Source organism: Pteropus alecto, unplaced genomic scaffold, assembly GCF_000325575.1.
Source record: "Pteropus alecto unplaced genomic scaffold, ASM32557v1 scaffold98, whole genome shotgun sequence".
Lineage (NCBI taxonomy): Eukaryota > Metazoa > Chordata > Mammalia > Chiroptera > Pteropodidae > Pteropus > Pteropus alecto.
In genome coordinates, this window is record NW_006443570.1 from 21,629,472 (window position 1) to 21,647,328 (window position 17,857).

General features: G+C 46.8%; 2 protein-coding genes and 1 long non-coding RNA gene across 7 annotated transcripts; 1 reads left to right on the plus strand and 2 right to left on the minus strand.

Annotated features, from left to right (window-relative positions):
- Window positions 1-552: 552 nt before the first annotated feature.
- Window positions 553-1,751, minus strand: LOC112473193. The gene is made up of 2 exons (XR_003043957.1): window positions 1,629-1,751; window positions 553-1,003 (listed from the first exon to the last, which is right to left on the minus strand). It is a non-coding gene; the product is annotated as an uncharacterized LOC112473193 (long non-coding RNA).
- A 63-nt stretch (window positions 1,752-1,814) lies between these two features.
- On the plus strand, window positions 1,815-8,347 carry GEMIN4 (gem nuclear organelle associated protein 4). The gene is made up of 2 exons (XM_006925051.3): window positions 1,815-1,909; window positions 4,991-8,347. The coding sequence occupies exons 1-2, from the start codon at window positions 1,900-1,902 to the stop codon at window positions 8,155-8,157; spliced, it is 3,177 nt and encodes a 1,058-aa protein (XP_006925113.1). The 5' UTR covers window positions 1,815-1,899; the 3' UTR covers window positions 8,158-8,347.
- Window positions 8,348-9,764: 1,417 nt separating this feature from the next.
- FAM57A (family with sequence similarity 57 member A) lies at window positions 9,765-17,819 on the minus strand. Of its 5 annotated transcripts, XM_006925052.3 has the most exons (5): window positions 17,285-17,533; window positions 16,764-16,847; window positions 13,214-13,418; window positions 11,980-12,075; window positions 9,765-11,472 (listed from the first exon to the last, which is right to left on the minus strand). In XM_006925052.3, the coding sequence occupies exons 1-5, from the start codon at window positions 17,404-17,406 to the stop codon at window positions 11,203-11,205; spliced, it is 777 nt and encodes a 258-aa protein (XP_006925114.1). In that variant the 5' UTR covers window positions 17,407-17,533; the 3' UTR covers window positions 9,765-11,202. The 5 variants fall into 5 exon arrangements, with proteins under 5 accessions (XP_006925114.1, XP_024897560.1, XP_015454675.1 ...); XM_025041792.1 differs by lacking the exon at window positions 11,980-12,075 and having other exon boundaries at window positions 17,285-17,540; XM_015599189.2 differs by lacking the exons at window positions 11,980-12,075; window positions 13,214-13,418 and having other exon boundaries at window positions 11,341-11,472; window positions 17,285-17,814.
- Window positions 17,820-17,857: the final 38 nt, after the last annotated feature.

The following is a 17,857-nucleotide window of genomic DNA, read 5'->3' on the forward strand; positions in this document are numbered from 1 at the left end:
GGCCTTAGATGAGTCTTTCAGAGGCTGGGATTTTGAAACCACTTGCTCCAGTGTTTCTCAACTGCCGCATCAGTAACTTCACTAAAAATCTGACTTTCCTCAAAACGTTAACTTCATCAGGCCTGTGTTCCAGTAGGGGCTCTCTTGGTAGTAGGACTTGACACTTGCTTTCTGGAAGACAAAGCCTCATGCCTCTCCATAATATTGGGTTAGTAGTGAATGAACAGCCCCTGAAGAGATAAGGGCCTCAGCCTCCTCTCTTTTCTTTCCTCTTCCCTCCCGAGAAGCTGAGCCTCTCACTGACCACAAACTTTGGGCATTTTCATAGCACGATTATCTCTCCACCCCTCTACTCCCACCAAATATCTACATATAATATGAGAATGAAAAGGTTGGGAATTCTACTGATTTATACCAAAAGCCTATTTTGATGGAACTTTCCCTAGAGAGATGCTTTTTATACATTTTAGACAGCTCCCCCGTATACATTTTAGATAGCTCCCCAGGTCTCTCACAGTCACTTTATCACTTTACCAACAGCAATCACTCTCATGCAGTTTAAGTGATTTATTGATGTCTCAGCTATGGTTGAGTTTCAGGACATTTCAGCCAACAAGGTCTTTTAAGCCCATTTCCCTATCAGAAGAGCCATGCTACTTCATTCTGTTTGACCCTTTGTCCGCCTTAACCAGTATCATTTTTCTTCAGTTCTTCCACTTTAGCAACATAGATCTTCATGGCGTCCATCTTGGACATCCCTTTGTTCTCATTCCACGCCTCCCACTTGGCCTTGGCTTTCACATCTGTGGCAGGTGGGGCAGGGATATTGCAGTCGCCCTGGGTGGCCTGTTTGTAGAAGCTGTACACTATCAGTTTCTCCCGATCACTCACAGGTCCCTTCAACTGCTTGATAGCAGCACAGGCCATTTCAAACTCCACTTGGCACATTAATGGAGCTGAGGCTGGATCCCTCTCTTTTCTAGGTGATATCTGGCGCTAGAAGCTGGAGAGTGGAGAGTTAGAAACACTTGAAGTTGGTAATTAAGTCTGGGAAGAAGGGAAAGGGAGATGGTAATGTGTAGGAGTAATACTTTATTTTTGCGTTCTCAGCGAGAAATCAAATGTGTATTTTTATAAAGTACACATTGCAAACAGACCCATTGGGTTGGATCTCCCCCCACTGTTGTCCTGGCTCGCTGGGGGAGGACAGTCAACATTTAAAAGGCGCCTGTGACGCCCAGAAAATTGAATGCTGCTGTACTCTGAAGGAGGAACGCTGGGAGCGACTGTGAGGCTGTGGAGCTAGGGGGTCAGTGTGAGACGGGGAGGTTAGAAGTATGTCAGAGAGTGGCGCGTCTATGCTGGTTAGCGGGCAGCCTGGGGAAGGTCGGTCATTCATTGTGGGTGAACTGTGTGTAGGGGTGATCCCAGGGGTTACTGGGTGGAGGAGAATGTGAGGCCAGGGACGGAGCTAATGGGTAGGACCCACGGGGATCAGGAAGCAGGGCTGTGCAGGGGACTAGGTAGACGAGTGGCTGAGCAGAGCCTGGAGATATAGGAGGCCGGACTCGGGGAGAGTAAGGGGCGGGGCAGGCACACAGTGGCTGAAGGGCGGAGAGGGGTCTGACCTGTTAGCGGGTTGGCGGTCTAGGACCGGTAGGGGGCGCTGTTGTTTGGCCGCCTCGACGCCGAGGGCTCGTTGGTGAAGAGCGCGCGTGCGCGCGGAGTGGAGGGAGGTCCGCGGCTGACCGCGCGGAGCGAGAGCTGAGACTGTGGGCGCGGACGGAGGCGCGGCCTGTTGCCCCGCCTCACTGCACCGCCCATTGTGCCGTGGCGCCTGCGCAGCACTTGCCGCCTAGCGGGGGAGGGGCGGTCCGTGCCGCCTCCAGCAACGCCGCCATGGACCTAGGTGGGTGTCTCGGCTTCCTTTCCTCTGGCCTGAGTCTGGCAACGGGCGACTCGGGTGGTGCTGAGCTGGCTCTGGCTAAGGGAGACCCTCGGGTCCGGGAGGGATTTTGAAAGGTTGAGGTGTCCTCCGAGACCGGGGGTAGCGAGGCCCGACTGTAGCCCGGGCCGCCCAGCTCCTTGGCCAGTCTCTTGCCTCCTCCAGCCCCTTTCCATGTGAAGGGCCAAGCGGATGTAAAGTTAAGATTTTCTGAAAGTGGAGAGGGTTCATACACTTGCTTTGGAAAATGCTCGGCTCGGAGGACGCCAGGGGACTTCCGGGTGCCCCGACGGTCTCATTCAACCGCTGGTAAATTCTAGAGAAGTATCTTATGCTCACGAGGTCCTCATCGATAAAATGGGGATGCTAATGTTTCCACCTCACAGAGATTTGGGGAGTTTTCGTTAAGATTACGTGTGTACAGTGTCCCCGTACGGTGCTTTGCGCGTAGCTAGCGGTCACCAGACTAGCAGTTGTGGGGAGAGGTTGCAGCAGTGGAAGTGGCTGGCACGTGCACCTTGATTCAGAATCCTCAAGGTTTCAGAGGAGGGGAGGAGGAGCCGGTATGAAGAAATCGGTGGCTCATGGCCCAGCCTCTCACCCTTTGGGACCTGTTTCTAAGGGGGTAAGATCAGGAGACTGCTCTGGGAGAGCTGGGGTGAGGCACCCAAAAGTGTACGGGTAATACTAGGCTGTGGAGAAAAGTTCTGGTCCCTGGCCCCACCCAGCTTTTAAGTGATGGAATTGTAAGAGTTTGGAGCCCGACAGCTGTGGAGATTTGTGTCCTGGCCCAACAACTTTGTTTCTGAGCAAATTGTTTCTGAGTCTCAATGTTCCATGTCTAAAAGAGAAATAATATAGTTCTCGAAAGTTGATTTGAAGATTAAAAGAGATCTTACATGCATACTGCTTAGTGGCCTAGTACAGTGCCTGGCACAGAGTAAGCACTTCATAAATATTGAGGAGTGGACACTCACAAGCACCAGGTAACCAGTAGTGATAAAACGCTTGGGAATTACCCAGCTATTAACTGGTCCTGGGACTTATTTAAGTGGCATATGGACGTCCTTATAGTCTCTGGAAGGTAGGTGTTGGTGGAGGCCAAACATCTCGGCTGAAATGATAGTGCAATAAAATTCAATTTACAGAATCATAGAGAACATATTTTGGTGCCTTGGAGAGCATGAGCTGGAAAGAAAGTCCAGAATTCCTAGAAAGAACCCTCAGCAACTACCCCTCCCTGAAGTGGGCCTCCTCCACCAGGAGCTAAAGTGGGCTGCATAGAAGTGCTTATCCCTTGGCTTTTTGCTGCTTCTGTAAATGGTTGAAGGAGCGGATATTCTTTAGTCTGCTGGAATCAGAAGTCTGTTAGCTACTGGCCTGGGAAGATGGGTTCTTGGGTCATGAGGGAGTGAGTAAGGGGTGGCATCTCTGGATGAGATGGTGAGCAGTGTTTGTACTCTGATTTAGTTTCTGGGTCAGAGGAAACACCTGAGAAAAATCTATGTGTTTTCATGTTTCTGAGCTGGGGGAGGCAAAGAATAGTGACAAGATTCTGGTCCTGCCAGCAATGGAAAGGTTTGGAGAAACCAACATTTACTGAGCCCTTCATCAGGCTCTTTGTAGCCTGATTCTTATTGTAGCTGTATCTTATTTAACCCACAGAATCCCTGGGAGATGGGATCAAGAACTAACAGTGAGCCCTAACCCACTACCAAGGGCTTGACTATATGTTATTTGATCTTCACAACCATTATATGAAGTCTATATTATCCCCACATATGCAAAAGGGAGGCTCAGAGAGGTCATCTGTCCAAGATCACACTTCTTTTAAATGGCTAAGCTAGGATTTAAATCCATGTCTGATGCATTCCTTGATAAGTGTTTGTCAGTTCATGGCTCACTGAAAGAAGGACTTTTCTTTTTTAATGTAGTGCAGTATTTCTTCTATCAGTCCCTTGGTTTTTACCAGAGAACCAGGGCCATGAGTAGCTTGTTCTCCTTGATGAAAGGAGCTGTAGGTGAATTGTTTCCTGAAAGGCAGAATGATTGAAACCTGTTCGCAGGACAAGGCTGTAAGAGGAAACAGAATGTAGGGGTTGTCTGATTGTTTCTGTGCCCTCAGTCCTGGGGCCGTGTGCCTCCTTAGTCTGCATCATTACTTAGCAGCTCCATTGTCATGTCCTGCAGTACAAACTTGGTGATCCCTGCAGTTTGATACCGTCCTTGTGCTATCTGTCTCTAAACCTTTCTTCCCCAAATCCTCTGTTGGCCCATCCTTTGCTGGAAGGTTTAGCCTCAGTAGGCCAGCTTTTCCTGCAGAATCTCGTTCACTTCTTTGGTTCCAGTGAACCCTCTGGGTCACATTTCAAGGCTGACTTTCCTCCTGAGCTTCAGCCCTGCATTTCCATTGCCGAAGGATATCTGTACCTTAATGTTCTACCTCAAACTCCATATAACCAAAACTGAACAGCGCTCCCTCTAGACCTATTCTGATTCTCTTGTGTTCTCCATTTCCAATGGTCCCTGTTGTCTTCCTAGTTCCAGGTTAGAGAGCTTAGGGGTCCTTTCTTATTCCTCAGGTAAGTCTTTTTGACTCTAGCCCTGCTGTGGCTCTTAGAACCATCCCTTCTTCCTCCTCTCCCACTGATCCTGTTTAGAACCTTTATCTCTAACCTTGATCATGACAGCCAGCCTACTGTTATCTCTCCTAACCTCTGCTTACTACTACTTTTTCCCCCTCTTTAACTCTGCCCCCCCACCCCACCCCGCCGACTTCTACCCCCGACCCATGGATGTTTTCATTTCCCCTTAAGAACTGGATCTCTGAAGGCAGGGTGTCTCCTCCCACGTGCTCGCAGCATGCACCCAAGGCGTGGCACACCCGGAGTATGTATGGTCAATGTCTCCACGTGGGGCGCGAACCCAGGACCTTCTGTGTGCAAAGCAGACGTGCTAACCACTACACTATGGAGGCACCCCCTGCTTACTACTATTTTGAAATTTTTCACCACACTCTATTTTATTCGGCTTCTCTCTGTGCAGGACCCTTGAATATCTGTGAAGAGATGACTATTTTGCATGGGGGCTTTTTGCTGGCTGAGCAGCTGTTCCGCCCCAAAGCATTGGCAGAATTGACAAAGTCTGACTGGGAGCGTGTTGGGCAGCCCATTGTAGAGGCCTTGAGGGAGATCTCCTCTGTCACAGCATGCTCCCAGCCCTTTGCCTGGAAGAAGAAAGCTCTGGTTATCATCTGGGCCAAGGTTCTTCAGCCCTACCCTGTCACCCCTTCTGACACTGAAACTCGGTGGCAGGAAGATGTATTCTTCTCAGTAGGCAGCATGATCCCTACCATCAATCACACTGTCCTTTTTGAACTTCTCAAGTCCCTGGAAGCTTCTGGACTCTTTATCCAGCTCTTGATGGCCCTGCCTACCACCATCTGCCGTGCAGAACTAGAGCACTTTTTGGAGCACATGGCTGTTGACACTTCTTCAAAGGATGTGGCGTTCTTCCTTGATGTCTGGTGGGAAATGATGAAACACAAGAGCAATCAGCAGGACCCCTTGCTCTCCCAGTTTAGGACAATGGCCCATAAGTACTCATACTCTTCAGATGAGTTCTCCCACCCTCCAAAGAGGTTTAAGTCAGACCCAGACGTGTGTCCTACCATGCCCCTGTTGGCCATGCTGCTCACTGGGCTGAAACAAATCCAAAATAGTATCCTGTGCCCCGGGATGAAGTGTTACGCATTAGCCAACTTGGCTGACATGCTGACCGTGTTTGCACTGATGGAGGATGACCCTCAGGAAGTGTCTGCGACCATGTATCTAGACAAACTGGCCACAGTGATCTCTGTGTGGAATTCGGACACCCAGAACCCATATCACCAACAGGCGCTGGCAGAGAAGGTAAAGGAGGCAGAACGAGATATCAGCTTGAGCTCGATGGCCAAGCTCCCTAATGAAACTGTTTTTGTTGGGTTTGAGTTCATGCGTAGCCTGCTGCAAGAGTGGGGGGAGGAGCTGCAGGCCATGCTCAACAGTGGCCAGGGGATGAATTATGACAGCTACCGGCTGTGTGACAGTCTGACTTCCTTCAGCCAGCACTTGAAGCTCTATCTGGATACCACTAGCTTGTCCAAGGAGGAGAGGCAGGTGGCCTCTGAGCTGGCAGTGCATGTTGGGGACTTCCTGAGGAAAACGAACAGGGTGCTGAACAAGGGCTTGGAGAAGGACATCACCGCCTCGATTGCCATGGCCGTTATTGAACAGAAGATGGACCGGCACATGGAAATGTGCTACATTTTTGCTTCTGAGAAGAAGTGGGCCTTCTCAGACGAGTGGCTAGCCTGCTTGGTTAATAACCAGGCTCTCTTCCGAGAGCCAGACTTGGTGTTAAAGCTGCTAGAAACAGTGATGGAAGTCAGCACATCAGACAGAGCCATTCCCAGATCTCAGATCAAACAAGTGATTGACTTGATTCTGGAATGTTACGCAGATCTTTCACTACCAGATAAAAATAAAGTCCTCTCAGGGGTCCTGCTTTCCTGGGGTCGAAAGGGTCTCTCCGAGCGGTTGTTGGCTTACTTGGAAGGGTTTCAGGAAGACCTGAACACAACTTTTAACCAGCTTGCACAGAGTGCCTCTGAACAGGGCTTGGCTAAAGCTGTAGCTTCTGTGGCCCGCCTGGTAATACTGCACCCGGAGGTTACTGTGAAGAAAATGTGCAACATGGCTGTGGTCAATCTCGGCACCCACAAGTTCCTGGCTCAGATTCTTACTGCCTTCCCTGCCCTTAGGTTCGTAGAAGAGCACAGTCCAAATCCATCCACCACTTTCGTGGTGTCATGCCTCAAAGAAACAGTCTGGACAAAGTTCTCTACACCCAAGGAAGAGAAGCAATTTTTAGAGCTCCTGAGCTGCTTGCTGAGTCCTGTGAAACCTCAAGGGATTCCAGTTGCTGCTCTTCTTGAGCCAGATGAAGTGCTGAAGGAATTCGTCCTACCATTCTTGATGCTAGATGTCAAAGAGGTGGATCTCAGTCTGAGGATCTTCACCCAAACTCTCGAAGCAAATGCCTGCTTAGAGGAATATTGGCTCCAGACCTGTTCTCCATTCCCCCTCATCTTCAGCTTGTGCCAGCTGCTGGATTGCTTCAGCAAATACTGGCAGCTCCCCAAGGAGAAGCGGTGCCTCTCTTTGGATGGGAAGGATTTGGTGATCCATATCCTGCAGCTCCTCTGTGAGATCGTTTTAGATAATGCCGAGACTTTCTCCCCAGACACCTGGATCAAGTCTCTGTCCTGGCTCCACCGGAAGTTGGAGCAGCTAGACTGGACTGTGGGCCTGAGACTGAAGAACTTCTTTGAGGGACACTTCAAGTGTGAGGTGCCAGCCACACTTTTTGAGATCTGTAAGCTTTCTGAGGATGAGTGGACCTCCCAGGCCCACCCTGGGTATGGGCCAGGCACAGGGCTTCTTGCCTGGATGGAGTGCTGCTGCATCTCCAGCAGCATCTCTGAGCAGATGCTCTCCCTGTTGGTGGTGGATGTGGGCAACCCTGAGGAGGTCAAATTGTTCAGCAAGGGCTTTCTGGTGGCCCTGGTGCAAGTCATGCCCTGGTGCAGCACCCGGGAGTGGCAGTACCTTCACCAGTTGACCAGGAGACTATTGGAGAAACAACTCCTGCATGTCCCTTATAGCTTGGAATATATTCAATTTGTTCCTCTGCTCAACCTGAAGCCCCTGGCCCAGGAGCTCCAACTCTCCGTACTCCTCCTGAGAGCGTTCCAGTTTCTGTGCAGCCAGAGTTGTCGTAATTGGCTTCCTATGGAAGGCTGGAACCATGTGGTCAAACTCCTCTGCAGCAGCCTGACCAACCTCCTGGACTCAGTTAGGTTGATACAATCCGTTGGCCCTTGGGCCCAAGGACAAGAACAGGACCTGACCCAGGAATCCCTATTTTTTTATACCCAGGTATTCTGTCATGTTCTGCACATCATGGCCATGCTCCACCAAGAGGTATGTGAACCACTCTACGTTTTGGCCTTGGAAATCCTCACCTGCTACGAGACCCTGTGCAAGACCAACCCTTCTGTTAGTGCTTTGCTCCAGAAGGTAAATGAGCAGCGCTTCTTAAAGTCCATTGCCGAGAACATTAGCCCCGAGGAGCGGCGCCAAACCTTGCTGCATAAGATCAACAATTTCTGACCTTTGTAGATCTGAAAACAACTGGGTCTCCCTTGGGCGAGTTCTCTAGGGGCAAGAGCCTAGAAGCATAAAATTTTCAGTTAAGTGAAATTGTAACAAGCTCAAAAATATATGGCAATAATAGTAAAGAAAATAGTTTCTTAGGTATTTATAACATACAAATTATAATAAAATTCTGTTTCATTTTGTATCTTTTGAGTCTTCATCAATAGTCTAGGCTTAGATATGCTGAAATTGAGCTCAGCTAGAGTCTTAAAGATCAGATCAAGCTGGAACATGTTCATAACTAGATTTCACCATCCTAAAATTTGGTAAGTAAGTCAAAGGATGAAACCACCCAAGTGGAAAAGTTATAAGGTACGAGCGTTCTTTTACACTGAAACTCTCTTCAAGAGTCATTTAATGGTCTCTTACAAAGGGCAGCAATTAGGAAAAGAACTCTCTTCTGCTACCATTTGGCTGTGTGATTTGTATGCCAGAAAGCCCTATGCCACTTTAAGGAGAGGATTGTACTAAGCAGATTTAGTGTTGGGTGGGGGCAGATTTGTGACCTCAAGAAAATGGCTGGCTTCTGAATTAAAGATACTGCCATACAGCCTTAACTCCATTTAGTGGATCCAGTACGGGCTGTGCTAAAACTAGGTCTGGTAAACACAGCAGAGGTGTGTTTTGAGGATGTGTAATTATCTTCTGCCTGGAAGGGATTGTCACAGTTTTGGAGAATGACTGGAAGCAAGGAATGGTGTCTGCAGAAGCATAAAAATGTGAATTTAAGGTGCCCAGGGCATATTGCAGAACTGCAAGAACTGGAGCCCAGTATGAGATATTTAATTTGGAGGCAAGAAATGCAAAGGATATACCCCATTACCCTCATATCCATGACCTCACTCAAAATGGGGCATTATTCAGGTTCCCTCCCCCACCTAAAGTGGGCTGGCTCTGGGGCCTACAATTTGAGTTTTCACTCTCCCAACTCCTAATTGGAATTCACCTAAGAAAAAAAGAAAGGACCTAAAGTTATGTGACCACTGTGCTTGAACACTAGGACCATGAATCACAGAAACATGTTAGGGTAAGATATGAGGTAGGCTCTCCTGGATACTCAAAGCATTAAGATATCCCCCTTCCCCCAACACCCCATCTCTGCCAGTTACATGTATATAAACATGAACTAGAAACTAGCACACAAGCAGCCAATCAAGTCTGGTCAGGGGGTGAGTCTTATGGAAGTTGGTATTGATGTATTTCACAAATGAGAATAAGTTGGGAAATATTAGTGCAATTTGATCACCGAGGGGTGATTTATAAAGATATTCCAATAGTAAACAAAACAAAATTACAGCATTTTGCCTTTTTTTTTTTAAATGGCACCCATTAAAGACAGTCAAAATGAGACACATATTCAGTACTTTAAAAACTCATGGACAACAATGAATTAAAAGGCAATCACAGAAACATGTTAGGGTAAGATATGAGGTAGGCTCTCCTGGATACTCAAAGCATTAAGATATCCCCCTTCCCCCAACACCCCATCTCTGCCAGTTACATGTATATAAACATGAACTAGAAACTAGCACACAAGCAGCCAATCAAGTCTGGTCAGGGGGTGAGTCTTATGGAAGTTGGTATTGATGTATTTCACAAATGAGAATAAGTTGGGAAATATTAGTGCAATTTGATCACCGAGGGGTGATTTATAAAGATATTCCAATAGTAAACAAAACAAAATTACAGCATTTTGCCTTTTTTTTTTTAAATGGCACCCATTAAAGACAGTCAAAATGAGACACATATTCAGTACTTTAAAAACTCATGGACAACAATGAATTAAAAGGCACTTAAAATCTAGTTTTTCACTACCACTTGAAAAAAAAAAATTACGTGGTAGCAGTTTCTAAAACCCATCCTAGTTGATAAGGAATGATTAGTGTTGGCACCAGAGGCTCCCATTTGCAAATGGTAGTGAAGGAATCAGTCCACAGGACATATTTTAGCCAGGGCTGTCTTCCACTCTTGCCCTCCAGCCTTGTGTGGCCAAATGGTGGTATGCCCACATAGGAACAGGCTTTGGATCACAAGCTCTGGTTTATCAAGAGGCACTCTAGATGAGACTTCTCATGGTTTGTACTACAGAAATCCATTTCCACTTCATGTGAAAAGGATAGTGTCAAAGAGTGAGATTACCCAGTAAGTAGCTTGGTAGCCACCATTTCACTTTACCCCTATAGTTCTTAAGAGCATCCTAAGTGTGTGGATATGGGGAAAGCTGGGCTTAAGGAGATATGCTAAAAAAGGAATAGTGTTTGTGACTATTTACAGCAAACTCAAGTTTGACACTGGTCTTACCAAATTGGCCTGCAAAGTTGCTGACCTATTGGCCTTCCTAATTCCTCAAGTGCTTCAGGTTCCCATTCCTGCCTCCTGCCTCTACCACCACCACCACCAGTGAGACATCTGACTGGAAGTCAGTGAACAGAATTCAACGTTGGCACATGGATGAAAGGTTGAGGCAAAAGACCAATGGGTTATCTAGTAAACAATAAAAAACTACCTACCCACACAATTTTCCCAGGCCAATATAAGAAATTATTTCAAGACCTAAGTCGTCACTTGCTTCTGCTGGCCCAGTATGTGTGGATACTGCCCTGAGTGTTTGGAAGGTGGGTAGCCACCAATATTAGAGCCAGGAGAGTGCCCAGACACTTATCACCCTGGTTGACCTATCTCCACAACCCATGATTCTACCTCCCAGAGCCCTTGAGAGAAGACCCAAGGAAGGATTCTTGGGCTTGCATTAAAACCACCTTGCTGTCAATGAAGGTTTGACAGGATCCAATAGGTGTTACTAAGAAAAAAGTGCTTTTGCAAAAGGGCAGGTTAGAAGAGGGAGGTAATATGAATATTCTTTTGAAAAACTCATACCCATCTGCTTATCAATACCCAAAAGGCTGAGGCCACCCAAGGTACTATTTGGTCCATGGAATACTGAGTGGAGAAGGCAGCCAGGATGAGGAGGCACCCTCACTGCCTGACTCCTTGGAGCAATTATCCATCCTTTTCAGCTGGGGGAGTGTCAAAGAGCCGGGCTGCCTTCTTGCACAGCAGAGAGAACCAGTAGATCTGGGGAGCCACGAGGAAGGCATTGGCCACATTGCAGAAGAAAGGGATCTTGAATGGCACTTGGAACAGGCTTAGTCTCTGCTGTTGGCCATAGGACCAGTACATGAAGGGGAAAAGAAGGATCCGACAGCTAAAGAAGGTGGTCAGCGTGAGAATTCCGTTCACCTTGTACAAAAGGGTGTGCTGCTTCTTTAGCTGCAAAAGAAGAGGGAAGGAGAATGCAGGGTCACCAAGAGGTTGGGCCATCAGGGAATGACTAGCCCAAGTCCCACAGCAGTAAAGGCCAAGTGTCTAGCTTGGAAAAGATGATTGGGCACTGCCACACACACACACATGTGTGTATGTGTATATATATACACACACATATAATGTATATATGTATATGCATATAGCCTCGTAAGTTTTCCAGTAATGATGTTGAATTTGACCTAAGCCACCCAACTGACAGGAGCACAGGAACAGTGGATGAAAAACTCCGTGGCTAGAAAAACACACACACACATAAAGAACTGTATCAAATTTGAATCAAACATACAATTTTGTCTCCACTAGCTTGGAAGACCAACTGACCTTTAAGTCTGTTCAAGGGTGTCCTATCCCACTATTCCTAGCACTAAGAGATTTCTCCAAACCCCACGATCTGACAAGGAGAAGCAGAGTCCGTATCCTCTGCACTATTTCTGCCATTTCATCCATACATGCCTGAATCAGAACTCTGCCCAGCGACACAAATGGAGTGCTCAGTTCTGCTGTGAAGATGCAGCCAACAAAGAAGTCCCCCAGGTCTCCCCTAAGCCTCTGTAGATGAAAAGAGGAAAAAGGAAAATAAGACATGGAGGTTAAGGAACCACCAGAAGGAAAATTCTAACTAGGGCTGTTGAAAAGGGTAACCATGAGAGACCATGAAGAGAAAAGGAAATGCTAAATGGGTACGTGTAGACCCATGTAACACTCTGCTGCTTCCACAGCAATGGCACTTTGCTTGTCAAATACCTAGGATCCAACTACCTATGCAACTTCAGATCTGCTGATTGCATCACACACCAAGCTTTTTCTGAATTTCAATGTCAGCCAGAAAGAACTCTGCAGCCTACTTTTGGGTATCTAACTTAGTCATGCCAAGGGCACTTAGCCAGGACAGTTCAACAAAATATGTGCCAGGCCCGGTTCTAGATGTTAGGGAGACTTCTTAAAGAATGTACTGCACTCTACCTCTCCTTTCATCGTTTCAAAAAAGTAGCATAGCATAGTAGAATAGCACCACTTAGTACCACTGAGTGAGGTATGTAAACTCTTAGAGCCCCAGTATCTTCATCTATGATAGAGGGCTAACAATTCCTGATTACTTCTAATCATTTCTAATTATTAGGAGAAAGCTATGAGCTTTTAAATCAAGCGACTGTCACCTGGTAGGCACTCAGAAATTACTAATTTCCTCTGTGCCTTCCCATCTCTCTTCCTTGCTAGGGTTTTTACGGGAAAATGGATCTGGGGAGAAATTAGGAGGCTATTTACTTTGAGAGTGTCCTTTTGTGACATCAAAATAAAGCGTACAGTAATCTCTGGCACTGTAGTAGAGCAAATAACCAGCTGACTGAGCTACTCTCATTTTTTAAAAACAATTTTTATATCATTTTGTATTTTATATTTTTATATTGTATGAACTAAAGACAGAACCTTTGGCAAAGGCTAGGGAATCACAAAGGGCTGGAGGGTTGCTGGCAAAGAAGATCACAAACATTTCAGATTTAATTTTTCTACATGATTTGCCTGGGAGATTTAACTGCAGAAGTGCTATCATGAGGAGACATGAGTGCAGTAGGGAAGCAAAGGAAAAGGGGGCAATCCTGACTCCTAAGTAATGGTCAGGATACCCAGTTCAACAGGAGAAATGAGTGACCAATGCTGCTGGTGGCTATGTCCTGGGAGGCCATACCTGTGTAACTGGCACTAGGACCAACAGAATGGCCATGTGGTGCGTGATCATGAGGCGGTTTTTACTTAGGAAGTTTCGAAAAATGGTGAGGGAGTGTCTGCGGTTCGGTTCTCTGGTTCGGTACCATTCACAGAGGTACATGGCGTAGATGTCATAGACCATGTATGGAATCAAAAACCAGACATATTCTCGGGCAAGCCAGTGCCTGAAAGAAAGCATATATATGAGTGGTCCATGAAATAATTATGGATATCAATTGCCAAGGCTCAAAGCTAACTTCTCAAACACATTCCCTTCAGCTTTGTATTAATCAGCTCTTTTTACTCCAAATACTTTACAATGAAGATGCTGAAACTGATAAATAAGGATAGTAAACAATTTTCTGTAAATTACAGAGCAAACGTGCAAGTGTCAAAGGCAGAAAGCAGGAATTCACTCAACACCATGTGTTTAAGTGACTAGGTGTCACTATTTGCCTGACTTAGCTACTCAATTGTAATGGATTTTCTGGCATTTTGTGATATAAAATGACTAATATGGTTATCTATACCAATGATTCAACAGCCCCACCAAGAAACTGGTTTGGAAAGTGTCCCAAATCCCAATCCAATATTTCCAGTTTAGCTCCACTCGTTACTCAACAGTTGGGAGTTTCCTCTTGCATCTGCTTGTAACCCCACTCTAGGAGGTTCTGGCAAGCAACCCTGGTCATTTTCTTTACAGTTCTATGGCTAATCCCAATTCCACTCATTAAGAAAAATATGTCTGGAAATAAGCCCGGAGCTCAAGAGTACCTTACAGCACTCGCATATCAAAAGAGAAGGTGGGACAAAAGACAGTGTTCCTTTTATTTGTCTAAAGGGGTTGAATCAATATTTGCTGAGTGGAAATGATAGTTTATCACTGCCCTAGAGCCACTTAGAAGGAAAGTCTGTAATTTCTATAATTTAATTCCCAAATGATAAATCATAATTCTACAGAAAACTCATGAGGAAAAAAACACCTAAACTGAATGTACTATACTGGAAAGGATCAGAGTCACTAAATCAGCAAATTTTCATTGAGCATCCATGTGTTAGATAGAAGAAACAATTTAGTTTTATGGGTCTCAGTTTCAAACTACTGTGAAAATCAGAATCACCTGCAATGCTTGTTAAGGACTCCACCTCCCAAAGACTCTAAGTGGTTTGCTCATAGCCCTGAAATCTGTAGTTGTAACTTTGTCTCAGGTGATTTCCTAAGTAGCTAGTCCACAAACTGCAGCATTGGGAATATACTCTGTAAGAGTGCCCTTCAAGTTTCTGTTCCTGAGCACTTCCCAAAGCATAACTCAAGAATGAATAAACAAAGAAACAGGCAAACAAGGAATGGCAAAGAGTGTGTGTGTGTGTGTGTGTGTGTGTGTGTGTGTGTGTGTGTGCGCGCGCGCGCGCGTTACATACATATACAAATGAATGAATGAGTCAAGTTTCATTTAGGCAAAAAGATGCAATCTTAATTCTACTGCCCAGCTATGGTCTTCATCACTTTCTTGAAACAATTCCAAGTTAAATGACTATGAAGAGCTACTAAAAGCTGAGCTGGAATATAACTGGCCACTCCCCTTGAGTGGAATCTAAGGTTTTAATATTTTGTACACAGTACCAATTCAATAAGATCTGAAATTGTGGCTGTTTGGTAGAATTCTCTGAAGATTTATTAGCAAGATCTAGATTATAATATTAAACTACCACTTGCCTGGGATTTAGCTTTCTTTATAAAATGAAGATAACAATCCTTGACTTACTTCCCTGACAAAGTTATTGTGAAGATTAAAAAACTAAAAGTGTGAAAGTCCTTTTAAACATAAAAAATACTATCCAACTACAAATGCTTAAATTAAGAAAATTGCCTAGAGCTGTCCTTTTAGAGATCAGGATCTCTTTAAGAGTCCGATAAAATCCTTGGCCCTACACTACATTCTGCATATAATTTGAGGGGATTTATAGGTACACCTTCGTTCCTATCTATAGACATCCTACATAAAAGCATAAAATGAAAAGGCATATAATAGAAAAATATTTGGGTGTATAAGAGCCTAACAGCTGTTTTTTTTTTTTTTTTCAAGAGATGATCTAGGTGCCGTTAGAGCATCCATGTGAAGATGGAGGGCACAGAAATGAGTCTGTCTCCATTTTGCAATCAGAGAATCTAAGACATAAAGATACACAAAAGAAGAACCTGAAAACCAAAACTCAGGTTTTGCTACACCATGCTCAAGCCACTAAAACACACCGTTTCTAAGAAGAAAACACAACAGTGGTGCTGTATAACTGAAAGTTAATGGTGTATAAATATCCTTTTCTGAACTGTATAGCTGCTTGCCCTCGTGTCAGCTCAAGATAGTGCTGAGGAGCCACATTTATCTTAATATTTACAGAAGGGACTGGTTTTAAGTTTAATCTGACAAACCGGAGCAGTGAGGGAGCTTGCCTCATGATCACAAAATGCTCGAGTAAAATAAAAATTGAATCTGGCCAAGCAAATGCTATTAGCGTTTGGTGTATGCAATCAAAGTCACTTGACCTGTCTCCTCTCAGCATCCATAATGGATCGTTGAGAACTGGTTTTGTCTACAAAGAGGCATAAGAAGATAAGCACGAAAATCATGATGGCAAGATTAATCCCAGGTAAGATGCAGATGCTATGTGCAGGCCTCAGTGTGACAGATGACCCACTCAGGTCCTTCTCCCATTCCAGTCTCAACAGGTGAAAAGAGAGACACTTTGCAGAGTCAGCATGACAAAAAGATCAGGCTCATACTTTCCCTATATATTTGACTAGAGCTCTTCAATTTAATAGGGAGAAAGTAACAGTGGTTCTAGGAAGACAGGTGAAAAAAAAAATGGCTTCGAAAACAAAACACCACCATTGCTCAGGTCTAAATATTATACAAAGCAGATCACCCTGGTCTTTATGGTTTGTTTCACTAGATGCGCATTCCCTGATGGGCCTCTGAACTGAGAGCTCTAACACACATACGAGTCAGTTTTCTGGAAGCACTAGAAACCTCTTCACCACCTCTAGAAAATCCAGAGGAAAGACAAGAGCAGCATTTGTAAGGAAAGGGGTAGTGGATTTGTTCCTTTCCATAGGAAGGCTTTGCTAACCACACTGCACATATCTTCGCTAACAAATGCTCCAGAGCAGGACCCCAGTGAGATCACTTAAAAGAACCAAAAGCCACACTCTTGCTTCTGAATAATTTTCCAAGTTCATAAAGAACTTGGATCAATGGACCATACTGTCTTCTCACATGCCACCTTAGATCAGGTTTAGACTCTGTCATTCTCTAGCATTTCTTCAATTTACTTTCTCCTAAGGTAGCCATGCTGAAATAGGTGAGGAGAGGAGGCGGGCACTAATTATGATGCCCAAATTTTCCCATTAATCGGCTATCCAATAGCATGTGCTGATAAAGAACTAGTGCCTGCGAGCCACTAAAATGTGCAAACTTCGAAAAAGTTCGGCACTGATATTTGTGTTTCTTTCACCTGGCATTGGATGTTACCTGTCGGTGACCACGTTTCTACAGGAGCAGATGATGACGATCCCTGACCCGGTGGCTAATATAGCCTGCGCTGAAGAAACCACCCTAAAGAGCAGCAGAAAAAGAAAGGGGTGGGGGGAAATCAGTGCAGTCCCATGGACAGAATAAAGCCAAAACTCTTCAATCTTACTTTCCTTTAGGCTGCCAGCGCCAGGAAGAAATTAGTAGGGCCGCCGCCGCGCTCCCGACCCCCAGGGCAGCTAGTAGATGTGGGGAGCAGGATTCCTTCCCCATCCTGACCAGCGTGGACAGCCCTTCGACCTGCTCCCCTCTCCCTCCAGGACAGGACGCACAGGGAGTTCACAGAGCCCAGGCCAGCGCCGCAGAGAGGGGCAAGCAACCAGGAGGCAGCCCCCTCGCTTCCTGTCGCCCCCCCCCCCTTTCCGCCCTCACTCCACGCAGGGCAGGGCGCAGCCGGGTCGGGGAGCTGTGCAGCCCGTGCGCGGCTGGGTGGGGCGGGCGGCGCCGGCCTCGCAGCGTACCTGGTGCTGATCATCACGCAATCGTGGTCGGAGCGTTCGGGCCACGCGCGGCGCAGCCACCAGGTGCAGAGCACGAAGAGCCCCGCGAAGAAGAGTGAGCCCCAGGCCAGCAACAGCAGCATGGGTGCTCAGGGCTCGGCGCCTCGCTAGGCGCTCTCGGCAAGGCTCAGGTCGGCTCCGCGCGGCTCCGAGACTGGCGCGGCCCGCCCGCCCCTATTTCTACCCTCCACCCTCCACCCCCGCCTGGCCAGTCGTAACTCTGGCAGTCGCCCAGCGCTGGCTCCAAGCCTGCAGCGCCACTCTCCGCGTGACCAGGCCGGCGGCAGCGATAGGCGCTGGCTGGCCGGCCGGGGCGGAGTCTCGCGCTGCCGCCCGGAGGCCCCGAGGCTCCCCCGGATTCCCCCGGCCGGCCGGCAAGCCGACCGCGGAGGCCAGCTGCTGCCCGAGCCCGGGGCCGCGGCGCGTTCGGCCCAGAGGGGTCCTAGCACGCCGACATTGCGCCCCGGACAAGCGGCGAGCCACTGTCCGCCGCCGTTCTCCGAACCGCCGCCTGGCCGAGGCAGTGGCGGGAAG